Source organism: Camellia sinensis, chromosome 12 (genome assembly GCF_055761805.1).
Source record: "Camellia sinensis isolate YWXY chromosome 12, ASM5576180v1, whole genome shotgun sequence".
Lineage (NCBI taxonomy): Eukaryota > Viridiplantae > Streptophyta > Magnoliopsida > Ericales > Theaceae > Camellia > Camellia sinensis.
Window position 1 is genome coordinate 124,054,921 of NC_138972.1, and position 19,977 is coordinate 124,074,897.

Here is a 19,977-nt window from a genome sequence, read left to right on the forward strand (position 1 = left end):
AAAAAATATCACAAAAAAATCAATAATTTTTAACTTTCAATGACAGTTTGAAATATTTTTCATAGAAAAACGTCACTAATTGTAAGTTTTAACGACAATTTATAAAAATTTGGACAAAAAATAGTCACCAGTTGTCAATTTTTAACGACATGTGCAAAAAAAATATTACAAAAAATTATTTTTTGCGACCACTTTACTAAAAGACTTATTTTCAATAGAACTTAATGATAATTAAATTCAACTTTTAGGACCTATTGATAATTTATCCCAGAAATCATGGGTAGCATTCTATTGTGTTTTCAATAGCATTTTATTGTAAAAATACATTCACTACAGTTAAGTTGTCAAGTTTTAGAAACTCATCAAGATTTTCTAAATGATTTTCCTCTTCTTAAAACATGGGATTTGGACAGAAAAAAAAAAAGATAAAATTGTAAGAACTTAAATTATAGACATTTTTTATTTATTTATTTTTTTTGTAAATTATACTGGGTGGACTTTTTATCCTTTCTAATCAAATAACTAATTTAAAGAGACATTAATAATATTGTGCAATGTGAAATTATCATATTTCTTATATCTGTTGATAACAAGCTTTTAATGATTTAATTGTATGTTCCTCATTTGGCAACAATTTTTTAGCTATATATATATTTCCTTTAATGATTTAGGGGAAAAAATTATTTGTCAAGATTATGTACTTTTTTGGGTTCATGGACTAAAAGGCCAAAAAAATTTTAAAAAATAAAATAAGATAAAACTCCCCTCACTATGTTGGAGATGAAATGACCAAATGCCCCTCACGTAAATTTACCAACTTACTATTGGCAACCTCTCCGAAGAACCCTACACCACAGTTTAACACAAACGATAGACTTGTTGATGTCGAAATTCAAATTCGATCACAATTTTGCTACTCGGCCTTAGATAGCTTTTTATTTTTTATTTTAAAATATAATTATATCTTTAGATTTGCGCAATAAATATTATTAAATATGCATTACTATATATTTTTATTTTCAAAATAAAATTTTAAAACAATATGTATTTAGCCATTTAAAATAAATTGATAAAAATGAGCCGAGTATCCCATGAATTAGGACATAAATCAATGCAATTATTTAAAGTGTGGTTACGGGCTAAGGAATGAACTTGTTTCAAGAGCATTGAATCAATCTCAAAAATTTCATAAAATTGCAAGTGAAAATAAAGAATCATGTCACCTCAAGAACGTTTCAGTGAAGCTCTAAACAAACAAATATATATTTTTTTTACCTATAACAAGCGAGTATATGAAGGGAAAAAAAAAAAAGAAAGAAAGAGATTCACCATTTGAAACTCACTACAACAAGTTATATTTTAAAATTTTAATTTTGTCATAAACTCAATCGTGTTATAAATTTTTAACATTTATGATTATTAAGGAAATTGGAGTTTTATGCTTCTAGACTAGTTGAAGGGGAAGGGGAAGGGGAAGGGGAGGGGATAGTTAGGGAATCCGACCACATTAATTCTACTAGGAATGCTCCTAACTAATCTTGTTTGATTTCTAAGCAAGTAGGGACTTTTTCTTATCACATTTAAAAAGAATTGTTATGGTTGATCAATCCCGTCTATCATTTTTATCAAATAAAAATAAAAGAATTTAAAAAATAAGCTCTATGCATAATCAACTCTTCATTTGCTCCTTATTGTTTGATATGAGAAAAATGATATATAAATCTACTTTCTAAACCCAATGAGGTGTAAATATGATGATTGGTTGATAATTAAAGAATATTGGAGAAAGAGTGTGGATTTAAATATTATAATTAATTGTCACATCATTAAGTTTGAAAAGTAAAACTAATTTGAATAGCAATACTCTTGATATTATCATAGTAAGAACCTTATGATGATGTGGAAAATGATAAGACTTTATCCAATTTATATTCACTTTGAAGAAGTCATGGCACCAAAAAAATTATGAGGTTACTGAAGTTAGGGAACTTACATGTACGTCCTAATAAATGGATAGGTCATCTGAGAATTAATGACATTTTCATAAAAAAAAAATTAAAAACGTCACTAATTGTTAATTTCCAGCGACAATTTAAAATTGTCATAAAAAATGTTATTAATTATAAGTTTTAGCAACGGTTTAAAAAAATATCACAAAAAAATTAATAATTTTTAACTTTCAATGACAGCTTGAAATATTCTTCATGAAAAAACGTCATTAATTGTAGTTTTAAGGACAATTTATAAAAACTTTGACAAAAAAAAAGTCATTAATCGTCAAATTTTAACGACATGTATAAAAAAAATATTACAAATAATTATTTTTTGCGACCGCTTTACTAAAAGACTTATTTTCAATAGAACTTAATGGTAATTAAATTCTACTTTTAGGACCTATTGATAATTTATTCCAGAAATCATGTGTAGCATTCTATTGTGTTTTCAATAGCATTTTATTGTAAAAATACATTCACTACAGTTAAGTTGTCAAGTTTTAGAAACTCATCATGATTTTCTAAATGATTTTGTTCTTCTTAAAACATGGGATTTGGACAAAAAAAAAAAAAAAAAAAGATAAAATTGTAAGAACTTAAATTATAGAAATTTTTTATTTATTTTTTTTTTTTGTAAATTATACCGGGTGGACTTTTTATCCTTTCTAATCAAATGACTAATTTAAAGAGACATTAATAATACTGTGCAATGTGAAATTATCATATTTCTTATATTTGTTGATGATAAGCTTTTAATGATTTAATTGTATGTTCCTCATTTGGCAACAATTTTTTAGCTATATATATATTTTCTTTAAGGGCAAATTACAAACACCCCCTCAAGGTTTGGTGAAAATACAAATTTCCCCCGAGGTTTGAGAAATTACATCCCGCCCCTGAGGTTTATATTTTCATAATAAATTACCCCATGAGGTTTTTATTTTCATACAGATTCCACCCTTATTTCCCCTAATTCGTTATGAAAATTTGACCCTCACGGGGCAATTTGTAATTTCTCAAACCTCATGGGAGAATTTGTATTTTTACCAAACCTCATGGGGGTGTTTGTAATTTTCCCTTCCTTTAATGATTTAGGAAAAAAAATATTTGTCAAGATTATGTACTTTTTTTGGTTTATGGACTAAAAGGCCAATTTTTTTTAAAAAAATAAAATAAAATAAAACTCCCCTCACTATGTTTGAGATGAAATGACCAAATGCCCCTCACATAAATTTACCAACTTACTATTGGCAACCTCTCCGAAGAACCCTACACCACGGTTTAACACAAACGATAAACTTGCTGATGTCGAAATTCAAATTCGATCTACTCGGCCTTAGATAGCTTTTTATTTTTTATTTTAAAATATAATTATATCTTTAGATTTGTGCAGTAAATACTATTAAATATGCATTAATATATATTTTTATTTTCAAAATAAAATTTTAAAATAATAGGTATTTAGTCATTTAAAATAAATTGATAAAAATGAGCTGAGTATCCCATGAATTAGGACATAAATCAATGCAATTATTTAAAGTGTGGTTACGGGCTAAGGAATGAACTTGTTTCAAGAGCATTCAATCAATGCCAAAAATTTCATAAAATTGCAAGCGAAAATAAAGAAGCATGTCACCTCAAGAACGGTTCAGTGAAGCTCTAAACAAAAAAATATATAGTTTTTTACCTACAACAGGCAAGTATATGAGGGGGGGGGGAAGAATTGTATGTGACAAAAAATAAACTTAAATAAACTAAAATTACCTCAGTAACACTATTTAGATCATAAATTTTAGTAAAAATTCTAAAATATATATGTAAAATGTAATGATATTTTATTCACATTTACCTACCTTTTCATTCTCCATTCCAATCCAAATTAATTAACCAAATACAATTCATTAAAAATTATTATTTTTAAAAACAAAACCAAACTAGAATAATATATGAATCCCATGGCATCCAATTGTAGCCCAACTGCATACATACCACAAAAGAACTTCATAACAAGTAACTAATCACCTATAAGTCCGTTCTTAAGTCCGTTATTAAGAAGTACGAATATGAACACGTAACACAATATGAATATGATACGGATACATTGATAAGATAATTCTCAAAAAATACAAGACACGACACGTGAGGGACAAACACAAAATATTTAATTTTATATATTTATTATATGTCATATATATGAATATATTATTCTATGATAATAAATAAATAGGTTAATTACACTAATAGTCCCTACAATTTGGGACTTGTGTCACTTTGGTCCCAATTGTGATACATTTGACCCTGAATTTTGAATCTTGTTCCAAACAAGGACAATTGAAAATATCATTAGATCTTTCATGGGTAAAATCATCAATTTGATAAAATATAAACTAATTTGACAAAAATAAATGCAACATTTTTTTTTTTAATTTTTTAAAAATTATTTTTATCCACCAATGATAAAATTATGTAAAATTAACAAAAATTACATGATTAATTTTTTAAAATTAATTTTACATGATCATCATCCAAACACATAATAAAAATTAATTTGGTAAAAAATAAATAAATGTCTAAAAGATTTATCAATTTTACATAATTTTTTTTTAGTAGGTAGAAATAATTTTTAAAAATTCAAAAATATTTGTTTGACATTTATTTTTGTCAAATTAGTTTATATTTTATTGAATTGACAATTTTACCCTTGAAAAATCTAATTATATATTTAATTGTCCTTATTTGAAACAAGATTCAAAATTCAGGGTCAAATGTGTCACAATTGAAAAGTCAGGGACCAAAGTGACACAAGCCCCAAACTATAAGGACTATTCGTGTAATTTGCCCCAAATAAATACAATACAATACTAATTTCTATAAACTGATATTATTTTTCTTTTACCATTGTATTCTAAGTTATTTTGTTCAAACCTATAATTAATTTTATGTGTATCTAATCAATGGACACATGTGTCCTCAAAGTATCTAAAAAGTATCCATGTATAAATTATTTTTAAAAAAATAGGATGCGCTTGGATTAGTGTCGAACACGTGTCAGGAAAATGTCTGACAAGTGTCGATGTCCAACACAAACACGCCACTCTTTTAGAAATGTCATACTTCTTTGGTCAATTCAGTTTTTTTGGCTTAAAAGATGTAGGGTTGAGCAAGGAATCCGTGAAATCTGTAATCCGATCCAGTGCAGTCCAATCCGATAGGTTTGGATTGATTTTTTGAATCCGTGGTTCGGTTCCGGATTAAAGAATTAAAAATCCGTAGTCCACGGATTGGTTCCGGATTAAATCCCACGGTTCCGGATTGGAACCAATCCGAACCGTATACAAATAGTCTATATTTTTATTATACATCATCCCCATAGTATCTTCTCTTATTCCATATAAAACATAAACTCAAACCTAAACCTGCATAATATCTTCTTTTATTACTTTTGTTTGTTAGTTTTTAATTTTAATTTGTAATGGTCTAAATACTTATGGTGAAACCAATTTTCTTATGGTTGTTTAAATTCTAGAATAGTATGTCGCTATTATAGAAAAACATGTTACTATTGTGGAACTAATATAGCTCTATGTTTATGTTTTTATGAAATTAAAGTGATATATATATATATATTGTTATTTAATTATGTGAATCCGTGGTCCTAAACCGATCAAATCCGTATTTAAATGGATTGGTTCGGATTGCTTCCATGATTTAAACGGATTGGATTGATTTTAATTTTTCAGAAATCGTAAATAACGGATTGGTCCTGATTTTATCCTAATCCGGTTCAATCCAGACCATGCTCACCACTAAAATTTGAGAAGAATTTATGAAGGAAAATAAATAAATAAATAAATGACTTATATATTTCATTCAATGAAATCCTCGATTTGATAGTATCCTCGGGTGAGCTCGCGATAAAGGATCATATTAGTCTAATTGGCTCCTCTTATTACAGAAGTATCAAATGATCCTTGTATATCCTCGTGAGTGTTCATCATCGTAAGAAAGGGACTAGAAGGACCTGTGAGATATCACATGGCTCAAATTCCATAGAATAGAAAGATACACATAGGTCATGTTTGATTTACAAAATTAATAGTGAAGTATTAATAATTCTATTAAATTAGTGTGGTATTTACTATCCAATTGAATTAATATTCATTGGATTAATAATCGCACCCCTACCCCATTACTAATAATCTTACAAATTTGTTGGATTAATTATCCTAAATCAAAATGTTAAAACAAACATTGGATAATAATCCCAATCCCATGCTCTAATTCACCCAATCAAACATGCACATAGGGTTCGTTTGTTTGCAGAGATAGATTGGATGAAATTGTTAGTGAGGAGATTGTTAGTGAGTGGACTAAGAAATTTGTGTTTGTTTGATAACCAGTGGACTAACAATAATTCATGTTTGTTTTGAGAGATAGGAGTGAGATTAACTAGTTATATTCCATAAATTCCCTTGTTACATTATTATGAAATTTGAAAATTATTAGTGAGTGGATTGTGAAAATTTGTGTTTATTTGTGATATATTTTAATATTACAAATTATGTTATATAAAATTATTATTTTTATAAAACTGAATTATGAAAACAACTTAACCCAGCCCACGGTTTTAACCATTCCATGGTTTTAAACAGTGTATGGAAAGATTTTTTCACTTAAATATTAGTTCATTGTTCATTCATCTCATCATCATCTTTGCCTTCTCTGTTAAAAAAAAAAAAAAAAAAGAGCATCACTACAAGGAGGACGATGACACCAATCTTTACCGTCAATGACAACGATGATGCAATGACAACGATCATTACCATCAACAACGACGACACCGATATTCACAGTGAACACGATTTTGTTTTTCTTGCAAATTTCAATTTTGTATAATTTCATGTCATGTAAGTCTTTTAATTTATCTCTTTTGTCTAATTTTGTCAAAGTTCGGAGCATTACTCTTCAATTTTACTGATCTAATTTGCAATTTGTCTACACTTCTGTTTGATTGGAGAGAAAACCGAATGAAATATGCATATATATATATATATATATGATAAGAGGAGAGGGAGGAGAGGAGAGAAGAGGAGAGGATAGGGTAAAGAAGTAAATTACTCCTCTAATACCAACGGACTAATTTTCAATACTAAGTGTTGGAGCAAACTAACAATCCCAACATGCAAGACCCATCTGAAGCCCTCCGACTTATGAAAGAGGGAAACAAACGGAGCCATAAGGCTTTGCTTTCCTAGCATTTCACCATCCATCAAATGTACACACAAAAAGAACATGGGCATCAATGATCAAACCACCAATATAACATCACATTGTCCCCATGCTAACATGATATAACGTGTGTTGTGTAGGTGCCCCACATGAATAACAAGTCAAGAATTTCATATATATATATATATATATATATTTATATTTCTTTTTTTGGTTAAATAACGAAGTAAAAAGGTGCCAAAACAGGGGGCATCGAATTACAGCCAAAATGCCCCAAAACTAAATACACCTCATTGACCAATTCAACCAAATGGAGGAACCTTAAATAAATTACCGGAAGTTCCACCGTGTTACTGTGACTGTTTGTACAAATACTGTGACAAAAAATCAGTAACCTCAGTTGCAACCTCATAAGCACCTTCAACGCATCGGCCCAATGCCACACCAGTTACATAATTGCCCCCGAGGAAAAGCCCTCTGAACCCACCATTGCTGAGAGCAGATTTTGCAGCATCTAGGATGTCAAAATGACCAATCAGGAACTGTGGAATGGCTTGTGGCCAGACTCTCACCCCCAAAGTAAGTGGATCCTTTGCACTACCGTTTATAAGTATCTTTCTCAGGTCACGGTCAACTGCTTCCACAAGTTGGCTCTCCGTCTGACAAACAATGTTTCATTAGGAGGAATAACAATGAAGATAATAAGGCTTTTGGGGGGGGGGGGGGGGGGGGGGTTGTTGAATTAATAGATAAACTTGTAACAACAAAAATGGAAAAACATTTTCATCATAACCAAGAGCAGCAATTACACAACACCACAAGATATAATATGCCAAAGCTATACTTAAAATGTAATTCATTAACAATGTTTCACTCAAAAGGCAATTAAAAAATTATCTAGCAAAAGAATATATATATATATATATAGAAGAAGAAAAGAAAAGAAAAGAAAAAGGGAACCTGCAGGAGGGGAGATGAAGGGAAAACTAATAATTACAATCAGTCAACCAGCTGAACTGTTAGCATGAGATTCAGAATGAAACCTCCAGAATGCTACACAAATGAAAGCAACAAAACGCCTTCTGACACTAAATTGCTCCTTACTTATCCCCAGAGGTAAGTTCCAGTTTTAATGAAAAGTTCTCACCTTTGACAAAATTCCAGGATTGGTCGCCCCTCCAATGTAGTTCAGGAGCAGAATTCTTCCAGGTGGCGCTCGGTTAGGAAAAAGTGACGAGCTGTATATAGTTCCTGTAGAAAAGCTAATTTGGATTAAACTCCAGAACATCTCTAGCAAAATAATTTATTATTGTGTGCAAACATCAACTGGGATGGCAGATTTATAATAATAATAAATAAAAAAAGGTAACCGTTCCAACTAGTTAACAGCCATGATTAATGTTGTTGCCAATAAAAAGCAGATTTACCTAAAGTTTCAACCCCTTGGCTGCGCGGATGCAACTGACCAAATCCCTTCAGTTCACCATCTATTAAGCATTCAGTACGAATGGCTTCTTTTGGATATGAAATGGATACCGCTGCAACTGGTGGATAATAAAATTTTGATAGCGCATCTGCTGCAGCAGCCTACAAACATGTGGATACAGGAGTTTATGGTGAATCTTCAATAATGTTGTATAATAGACTGAAATACTGGATGTAGGTACAAGTATCCAGCTCCATTACGTGGCATTACCACGATATTCCATGAGGGCATCTCCTATGAATATGGTCACATGAGATGACATGTGGATCAATAAAGACCAATCGAGCTACGCCAGCCGAGGCTAGCGCACACAACACCCTAGCTTTGAGCCTATGGGGACGAGTCATCCTCCAGGCCAATTGCAGCACCCGGGCTGACATGCCCAGTATATTCTCAGCTAGGCCAAGTAGTTCTCCAACCGAGTGTCCCCTCTAATTGTTCCATGAAGACCCAAGTGCGCCCATTCCCAGGCCAACGGCACCCTTCCTCCATGGTACCCACTCGGTTTGCCTGGATCATCTAGATGGCCCTCGCTGAGTGGCGCCTCAATCTTTCTTTCTTTATTTTTTTATCAGCAATGAAAAAAATTGTATTAGAGAATGCTGAAGCCAATCAAATCAAATCCTAATTCCATAAAAAATAAAAAAAATAACAATTATTTATTTTCTTTCATATATATGAATTGTTTATCATCAATCATATGCATATCAAAGTACCTGCTTGGTCAAAAGAGGAGGATCTTACGAACTAAATCTGGCAAAATGCCGGATGCACCTTCTGGTAGGTAGAATCTCCAGCCCTTCGGTTAGATTAAAGCTAATGTGGATGATGGAATTAGAGGTGATCAATCATGTGCTGCTTGCATTCGTAGAGATGGATTAATCTCTTATTCTTCCTAAAGCTATACTATAGAAGTAGAGGAAATGCCAGCTTTACTTGCTACAACTACAACCAAAAACTACAATTTAAAAAAATAAAATATTGAAGGTGGCACCAAAATGTGCAGCTTGTTTGATCTGCAGTTAATACTTATTCCTCTTGAATGACTTGTTGGGGATGTTAAGAGATACCTTCTGAAAAAACTAAGCTTTACCCATATACCTTCCAAAGCAGAAGGGAAAAGAAAAAAAGAAAGTGACTAATGACATTAATCTAATATTGTGCGTACTCTTCTTGACATTTAGTGTCTTTTGAATTAGATGTGCCTCTTCTTCAATACTATATTTCTACACTTAGTTGGAACCTAACCTGATTCCTGAAAATTGTCAATTAACTGAATTTCTGAACAATATGTAAAATGTTCAACACAAGTGTGATTAACTTGTTAGGCTGATAAAACCTATAAAGAAAGGAGAATGTTTCAATGATTTAACATGATAAGACAGAAGATCATTAGGAAGTAGAGTTAGCTACTAAATAGTGAAAATGAACTAACATAAGCTCTCGAGCCGTGAGTGTTTTTGTTTCTTGTTCCCTTTGGGAGTGTATTGAGCCCCATTGTATATTTTTTATTTATTGGTATCAAACTTATGACCTACCTACACAAAAAAGAAGTCCCATTTAAAAATAAAATCAAGAGAAAAACACATCAGAAACAATGCGAAGCAAAGGCAATAATCAAGGTTAAATGAAGGAATAAAATTTGAACACAATCCACTTAGGAGCTTTCTGCTTTTTATGACAAACGAAAAAGAAATCTAAAAAAATGTTCAAAAATGAAACATACTGAAAGGGGACGCAACAAATTGCTTGCCACGTGCGATGGAACAGTCATGACGACACTTTGGCTCTGCAGAGAAACCAATCCTTCGGGTGTTTCATATGTCAAATTATACCTTCCATTTTCCAACTGTACAATACTTGTGAGTTTCCAAGACAATTTAACTTTGCTTCCCAACCTGACAAGATACAGACTGGTTATTATCATTACAGAATCAAACCTCAAAGGCTGTGTAAACATGATATAGTGTTGACAAATTCCGAAGACAAAATTGCAGGAAGCATCTAGTAAAGGGTTTGGTCTGTGTGCCAAGAGTAGTTTGTTGAAGATCGTCAGAGACTAAACTAATTCACTTCGATGCATTCAAAGGTATAATTTACGTATCAAGCATGTTGCATTAGTTTACGATACATTTTTCATTATTAAAACTTGGATTTTCCATCTTCCAGTCCCGTGTTGGTACGTAACAGCTTGAAAAACAAGATTGAAACAATTAATTTGAGAGCCCCACTTAAAGGACGCTTGAAGAGTGCTTGAGCGGACTTCAAGCTGCTTGAAGGGCACTCTGCAAAATTAAATTCTAGAGTGGCCTACTTGAAGACTGCTTGAGCAGCACGATGAACTTTGAAATTTGTGCATGACTTGATTTTGAAAACATTATAAATAGGGCTAGTGTTTTTCAAATTAATGCACAAAAAATATTTATGTAACAACCCTAGTGTTGCCGGAGCCCTTGAAAATTTAGGAAACCTAGTCTATATATATTAAGAAAAGTAGACATATTTTATCTTGTTCATAAGAACTGAATTGAGAAAATTTTATCGACATACACTATTATTAGCACTTAGATCATTTTCAGTGCATTAAATATTCCTACCAAATGGCTGGCTGCGATTGGAGCTGCAAAGAGCAGAGATTAAAACAAGAGAATGAAAACAAGGGTGTCATAGCCATTTGCGAATGGAGTTCGAGCTTGCAAGCTTGAAGGTAAAGAAGTCAAAGCTAAACACATCTGGCTTGGGTTTGTAAGTCATTTCACTTAAATCTTTGTATTAAAATTCTTGATCCAGTGGATTGTTTATTCTGATAGGGGCACCCATGGTTTTTGCCATAGGGATTTTTTAGTGTAAAATTTTTTGCAAAAAATATTTTATTAATTATTGGTGTTTGGTTGCCCAAAATTGGGGTAAATATTTTTCAACAATTTTAAGGAAAATGACTTACATGGATTTGATTTCCATAAGTAAAGTTATGATACATGCGAACTATGCTCTCACCACCTAGAAGGAAATGCTAGAACACCCTATGTGTAGCCTAAGCCAGGAAAACTTCTATAAGGTTCAGCCAAAGTTGTTGGGAAATGAAGGACCAATTTATCAGGACAGTGGGTCTTGCAATGGTTCTTTTTTTTCCAACATGGCTTGAATTTTTTATAAGGATCGTTGCCAAACATCAGAAAATAAGATCAATGAAATTATTTTACAAGTAGAAAGCTTTACATGAAAAATATTTTGTGTAAAGCATTTTACATCAAAACAAACGGAGCCTACATTTTTTTAAAAAAATCCAAAACAGAGCATGCATTGCTTGTGTTCAGTTTTTATTTTATTATTGTGATATTGTGCGGTTGGCCTAATTAAATTGATTGACTAATAAATATTGCCTTTTGTAATTAAATTTTATATGAACGGACAGTTTCTCTTAGATATAGTTATAGAACTATATAAATAAATATTAGTAAGCACAAATGTGGTCGCCTCCGCCTTGTTTACGATGTTAAAGCACAAGTAGGTAGAGAATCACTGTGCACCGAACTTGAAATTTATTATCCAACACGGAATAATAGGGTAGTGTTTGGTAACGTTTACGTTTTTTGTTTATGTTTACAAAAATTTTATAAACTGATTTTTGTTTATTTTTAGAAAAACATAAATTACAAACGCATTTGGTTTGAACAAATGTTTAAAAAAATTTTAAAACATAAACTAAAAAATATATTTGTTCAGGCCTAAAATATTTATATTTATTTTTATTATTTATGACAACGGGATCACACATATTATAATTGAAAAAAAAAGGGGGATGCACCAATAAATCCCAAATTAATAACTTATGCACTATTTAGTCCTAAAAGTTTTCTTATAGACTGAAAGGTCCCATTACAATGTTAATAACATCAGATACAATGTTAATAACATCAGAGTCATGTTACAAACATTGGATTTCAAACATCTAATGTTCATCAAATTTCAATAATGTTTGAAAATATAGGATGAAAAACATCTAATGTTCATCAGATTTCAATAAATTTTGAAATTATAGAATGAAACATCAGATCATTTACATCATTCACATCATGTTGATGTAAAAATGGGACTAAATGGAGCATAAGAAAACTTTTAGGACTAAATGGTTCAACGTTTCAAAAACTAGGACTTATGGGTAAATTTTCCAAAAAAAAAATTAATTTGAAAAAAAATTAATTAAAAAAAATGAAAAAAATTAATTAAAAAAATAATTGAAAAAAAAAATTAGTTGGGAAAAAAAAATTAATTGAAAAAAAAAATATTTGAAAAAAATAATTGAAAACTAAAAACGTAAACTCACTTTTTGAGTTTACGTTTTTTCCTCAAATTTATAAACTGAGACAACTATTTATAAACCAAAAAAATTATCATATAAGTTTTTATGACAGTTTTTAAAATTTTTATAAATATAAACTGAAAACGGAATGTTACCAAACAAACCGCAAAAGTGTACCTTGCAGAAATTGCTTCAGGCAACATTACCAGTCCCTTCCTGAATGATCCAACTGTTTGGCCCTTTGGTTTTGGTAGGCGCCTGCAAAATGACTAAATTCAGTAAAACATCATATCTCCATGAAATAATTAAAAAGAAAAAGCATGAGACAACCCTGATATAGATATGTTATTTAATTATTACATGTCTCGAGGCGGCTTTGGACTACTAGCTCTCTTCTGGATTGCTTTGAAGGCACCACCAATGATACTACCACCATTTTGCTCTAGGTTCCAAACTTTTCCAAATGCTGCTTTCATGCTCAGCTTTGATGGGTCACCTGCATAAACACCTGCATACAGCATTTCCAACTGCGCTCAGATTGAACCACAACTTGTAACGATAAAGGACTAGCAAGGCAAGTAATGTCATCCAAAAATGTGAATCGGCTAACAGTCTTGACGGTGTGTAGATAATATAGACAGAAAACATCGGTGGAATAAAAACTAAAACTTAAACTTCATGAGACATTTTCAGTGAATGCAAAGTACCTGGTGACAGCCCATCAATTAAGAAATTTGCAAATTGTTTTTAAAAAAACTTAACAGTAAGAAACATCCAACATATTTTATACAATAATTGACAACCAAAGTTAAATGGTCAGGCGGAGGCCAAGAACAATATCATTCGAATAACGCCATACTTATTATCCTGCATCATAAAAGCAAGCCTGGTTTCTCAAGATTTAAGTAATGGCAAGTATAGGTGTTTTTAATCATATTTCCAAGATGTGGATGCATTACGGATAACAAGAGCAGCAGTTTATTGGTCCGCAGTTTATTTTAAGTAATTTCACCTTATCCAGTGAAATTGTAAATTGGTCCACAACAAGGATGACCCAATTACCTGAACAGAAAGGCTCTATCAAACGTTCAAAAACCTCATCACCAAGATTACGACGCACAAACTCTTCCACGGATTCCTCATGACCCTGTCACCTTCGTCAAAACATAAACCAATGAGAAAATTACAGTCAACATCACATAAATGTTGAGTTTGATTGTGCTCGAGTCACAAACAACCCCAAAGCAATACACTTGCTATCCTCAAGTGTAGAAAAAAACGAGGTCAAGAAGAGGACAAACTGGCGGAGAAGGCCGAAGGCCAAGAGCACCAAAGCCTGCCCTGAGTTTCCCACCAAAGCTCATCAAGTCAAAGACGGGGAGATCGGTTGGCTTGGAGGGTACTGGTCTTAATTTACCATCCCACAATACAAATCGAGGTGCATTAGGGTCGCCCAACACTAAATCATCCTTCAAACCACTGTCCACCTGGCAAGGATTTGATCGGGCGAGAGAGAATTTAGATATACAAGTAGATTAGACAACCCAACAAAATAATATTAAGCAAATAACACTTGAGAAGATCATGCATAAATTTCAAAGATAGAGCAAAATAAATGCAAAATCAAGATGAAGAGTTCACAAAAGACAGTAGTCATCGTGCAATGCTTTTACAGCATGAGCAAGTAGTTGATCACAAACACTTGAAATGCTGGTACTGCGGGGGTCCTTACAGTGAATTGGGTTAAAAACTAAATAAATAAAGGCTTACAAAATAATGTGCGAACAACAATTAAATCTATTTGTAATGGATAACATTTTCTGAGTGACAAAGTTCCTTTTATAAAATAAAATTTTAAAAACAATGACAGATAAGCAACAATTTGGGTGGATTATGCCATAGGATCCTAGGACTCGATTCCAGCGTTTAGTTTTCCGAATTAGATTTCAATGGGCATTGTATCAATTAAAATTGACGGATTGTTTAATCTTATAACTATTAACGCAAAATCATCCTGGACAAGAGATAATAATAATTTATCCCACTAATCTAGTTAGATAACTAATCCCATAAATCCTATTAATTAAACAGGATCTTAGGGGTTGAGGAAACCCTAGGCTAGGGGTATAGGTGAGCAGAAACGTACTTACCACCATGGTGAGCATGGAATCGGAAGGCTGAAAGCTGTTGGGACCTTCTTCCCAGAGAAAACCGTCCCTCTCGACAGTGGTGATGTTGCCGCCAACTCGATCTCTAGCCTCCGTCACGATGACATTTGGGGCTACATCGGAGTGCTTGGTCGCCAGAGCCTGGGCAATGCTGAGGCCACTGATACCGGCGCCGACAATGACGCAATCCAACACGGATTCACCACCACTGCCGCCGGTGTCTTGGAAACCGACCTTGGACGGAGCAATTGTGGACTCCTCGGCGATCGAGCATCGGAATCCTCCCCACCTACAATTGTCTCTGTTTCGGTTGTTGCGTGTAAACGGAGACGAACCATAGATAGAGAGGCTTGAAAGGTGGATGCGAGAAGAGGGCGACAAGGGTTTTGTATGGCGATTTGTAGCTGGAAATTGACTGTGACTATTGTATGCATTTAAATAACGAAAGTCTGTGACGGTAGTCATTGAGTAGAGAGAGAGAGAGAGAGAGAGGCTACTGGATCATAGACGGCTTCAGCTCCCCCTTCGTTTGTTGTTTCAGGCAACTCCAACGACCCTGACTGATATCATTATCTTTTAGGAAAACCTTGAGTCTAATACACTCACACGCGTACTACACATGTGGCGACGATGGTATGATTGACGCACCTTATTAATTGATGATTATTTTGGAAGATGTAACAATGTGTACCCTTAGAAATGTACACAGAGTATGCCTTTTATAATTTTTCATAAAATTTCATAAATTAAGTCTCTGTTTAGGAAGTTGGTTGATTTTTTGATTTTTTTGACTATTTTAGTCTGGGACTAAAAAGTCTAATTTAAAAAAAAATTTTGACTTTTTTAACTTTTTGATGAGGTGTCTTCCTATTAATTTACCAAAGTGCCCTTGATTGCCCTTGAGCCACATATATCTGTAATTTTGCAAAGTCCACGTCAGCTTCCAAAAAGGTCTGAAATTGTTGGTTTATATTTTTGCCATATTTATTTTTATTTATTGTTTTATACATTAATTATTTATTTTTTGCCTTATTTATTTATATTTTTGCCATATTTATTTTTATATATTTTTTTATACATTAATTATTTATTTTTTTCCTTATTTATTTATTTTTTTGCCATATTTATTTTTATTTATTGTTTTATACATTAATTATTTATTTTCTGCCTTATTTATTTTTATTTTTGCCATATTTATTTTTATTTATTGTTTTATACATTAATTATTTATTTTTTGCCTTATTTATTTATATTTTTGCCATATTTATTTTTATATATTGTTTTATACATTAATTATTTATTTTTTTCCTTATTTATTTATTTTTTGCCATATTTATTTTTATTTATTGTTTTATACATTAATTATTTATTTTTTGCCTTATTTATTTATATTTTTGCCATATTTATTTTTATTTATTGTTTTATACATTAATTATTTATTTTTTGCCTTGTTTATTTATATTTTTGCCATATTTATTTTTATATATTGTTTTATACATTAATTATTTATTTTTTTCCTTATTTATTTATTTTTTTGCCATATTTATTTTTATTTATTGTTTTATACATTATTTATTTATTTTTTGCCTTATTTATTTATATTTTTGCCATATTTATTTTTATTTATTGTTTTATACATTAATTATTTATTTTTTTCCTTATTTATTTATATTTTTGCCATATTTATTTTTATATATTGTTTTATACATTAATTATTTATTTTTTTCCTTATTTATTTATTTTTTTGCCATATTTATTTTTATTTATTGTTTTATACATTAATTATTTATTTTCTGCCTTATTTAATTTTATTTTTATTGCCTTATTTAATTACGCGGCGAATGGTAATTTATGTTTTCATGTTTTGTTTTTAAAAAAAAATTCAATGAAGCATATTTTTGTCGTTATTTTTTTTTAATTTACGATTTTGGCATTTTTTTATTAACCCATATTAATTTATTTTTATATTTCAAAAATGGATTTTCATTTGTTTTATTTATTTGTAAATAATCTAAAAAATTTAAATTAAATATTCAAAAAATATTTCAATTGTAAAAATTTAATCAATTTAAATATTCAAAAAATTATTTTAACAACAAAATTTAAATAATTTAAATATTCAAAAAATTTAAATAATTTAAAATGTTAATATTTTACATTTAAAAACAACTCTACATTCAAGTCGTAACCAAACACATAAAATAAAACTCAATTAATAAATTATTGAGTTAACTCATAACCAAACACATAACTCGAAATTCCATACTACTTTCACAACTCTACACTTAAATCATAACCAAATACATAACAAAAAAAAAAAATTAATTTTTTTTTTATAAAATATAGTTTAAATTTATTTTCATAAAATATTTTAACAAAAAACAAAAAAAAAAGTTTTTAATTTTTTTTTCAACTTTCTTTATTTTTCCTGGTAAAAAGCCTGATTTGATTTTTTTTTACTTTGTGTGGGCTGACGTCGCCCCTCTTTAACGTGGGGGTAATATGGTAAATTTACCAGTAAAATTGTTGCAGCCATGCTCCTGTCATGCTTTTGTCCGGATGTGGCTAAACTAGCCACTTTTGTCATTTAGTGGCTAATTTAGCCTAAACTCAACTTGCCAAACGCAGGCTAAATTTAAAATGTCATCATTTTTTCATTATAAAAGTCATAATTTTTTTTTATTAAAAAATGTCATAATAAAATCTCAAAGTATCATAACAAAAATCATAAAATATCATAACATTATCATTCTTAACTTTAAGATGCACATCATAAATTTGTTATTTATAACTCTATTACAAAATATCATAACACACCTTACAAACAATTATAACATTTATCCTAAAAAAATCATAACTTCTTTACAATGTTTACCATTTAAAAGAGTGCACATTGTAATTTTTTGCGATTATTTTATCATTAATTTAGGTGATTCGGCACTTAAAACCAAAGGAAAATGCTACACACCCAAAATAATTTACTAAATTTTTTATCAAACTTTTTACATGGGTGTGAGATTTATACAAATCCAAATGTGTGCGTTGTCACATCCATATGAGAAGTTTGGTAAAAAATTTAATAAATCATTTGGGATCTCTAACATAACCCAAAACTAAATATATTAAGTGATATTCAATTAAATCCATTTAATAATCACAACTGATATCACTTAAAAATTTAAGTACCTATTAAAATGTAAGTTAAAACTTTAAAAAAAATTAAGTCATATGAAATTTACTTAATTATGATTGAATTTATAAATATTAGATATAAGTATCAATATACACTATTATAAACTCACTACCATAACCACCATTGTAACAACTCAGATTTTTAATTATTCTATAGAATTTATACTAATATTATTTAATCTCAGTTTGAAAAATATATAATTTATTATATATTATTATGTGTAATTTTGTAAAATAATATAATTATTAAAATTTAGGAGTTAAAATATAAATAATAATAATAATAATAGACATAATAATAAAATAAATAATTATTTTGCTGTTAGTATGTGATAATGTATAATTTAATTAAAAATTAATTAATTTATATAATTATATTAAAAAGTTAGGCCAAAAAGTAATTATCTTAAAAATCTATTAAGGATATAAACGAATCTATATAATTATAATCGAATCTGCTGATTGAATTGGGGAGGGACGCGTGTTGAGTAGAGGCTGAGGAGGATCGGAAGAAAGAAAAAGAAACAAGAAAGAAAAGAAAGGAAGACAAGGGAAAAATAATGGAGGGTGGAAAAGTTTTTGATAGTGGAAAGGAAGAGTGGGGTATTAAAGTTAAAGTGAGTTATATTATACCTTGAGTTGTCAAAATGTATTTTACTTATGTTTTGACTTACCAAAATCTATTTCATACAAATTATATTTTTAATAAAAGTTATGTTTTATAAAGTTTTCAGTTACGTGATTTATCTTCTGAACTCTATTTGTTTAAAATGAAACCCATGGATATGTCTGTTTATATTTTAAAGAAAATTTGATTATGACCTTATAAACAATTATGTTTTGTAAGTACTACATGGAGTCCCACGCCTTGGAGGACTTAAATAACCATTGGTCTCTGTTTGACCGCTTTGTGGTCTTCTGTCTGTCATGGATCCACTGACCTTTGTTTTGTGCGGACCAAAGTGCTGTGCGGAACTAAGTGCTACACTATTGTGGGAATCACTTCTAGAATCCGTACGAGTCATCTCTTGAATCCGTACCTCTGTTCTGTGCAGACTAAAGTGCTGTGCGGAACTAAGTGCTACACTATTGTAGGAGCCACCTCTAGAATCCATACGAGCCACCTCTTGAATCCGTACCTCTGTTCTGACTGTCAGTTCTGTGACCTCTGTTCTGTTCTGTACCGTAGTTATGGTTATATATTTATATAATATCTGTATTTCAGTTTCTGCCACTTAAATGAAAATAATCTCAGTTTTGCTACTTAAAAGATTATTTGTTCCGACTAAGTTATCTTAAATGTTTTGGCCTAACTAACGATCCATGGTTATTTCTTGTCCCTTATACTCTTTGTATAATATTTCTCACTCTGCCATGTGCTTATAGTTTTTATCCATTTTCAGGAAACATGCAATTCAAAAATAGCCTTTGAAAAATCTTAGATGCGGGGCTGCAGAGTAGACACCCACACAGTACTTTTTTGATATATTTTTATATGTAAATATTGGCATTTTTTGTCAATATATTTTGTAATAAAAATAGAAGTTCCAATGATTATTTTGGTACCCTTACTCAAATATTTCTTCTACTTGCGTTTATTAATTT

General features: G+C 30.6%; 1 protein-coding gene across 1 annotated transcript; it reads right to left on the minus strand.

Moving 5' to 3' along the window:
- Nucleotides 1-7,373: 7,373 nt before the first annotated feature.
- On the minus strand, nt 7,374-15,873 carry PPOX (Flavin containing amine oxidoreductase family). The gene is made up of 9 exons (XM_028232250.2): nt 15,163-15,873; nt 14,314-14,499; nt 14,075-14,159; nt 13,373-13,520; nt 13,190-13,270; nt 10,436-10,607; nt 8,651-8,810; nt 8,371-8,474; nt 7,374-7,882 (listed from the first exon to the last, which is right to left on the minus strand). Exons 1-9 carry the CDS (start codon nt 15,643-15,645, stop codon nt 7,574-7,576), a joined length of 1,728 nt encoding a protein of 575 aa, XP_028088051.2. The 5' UTR covers nt 15,646-15,873; the 3' UTR covers nt 7,374-7,573.
- Nucleotides 15,874-19,977: the final 4,104 nt, after the last annotated feature.

Bases quoted from the DNA above. Each gene is read 5' to 3' on its own strand.
- PPOX (XM_028232250.2), bottom strand. From the start codon at position 15,645: ATGACTACCGTCACAGACTTTCGTTATTTAAATGCATACAATAGTCAC. The intron at 14,160-14,313 runs GTTTGTCCTCTT...CGAAGGTGACAG, and splicing joins GCCTTCGGCCTTCTCCGCCA to GGTCATGAGGAATCCGTGGA. The intron at 8,811-10,435 runs GTATGTTTCATT...ACATGTTTGTAG, and splicing joins ATTTGTTGCGTCCCCTTTCA to GCTGCTGCAGCAGATGCGCT.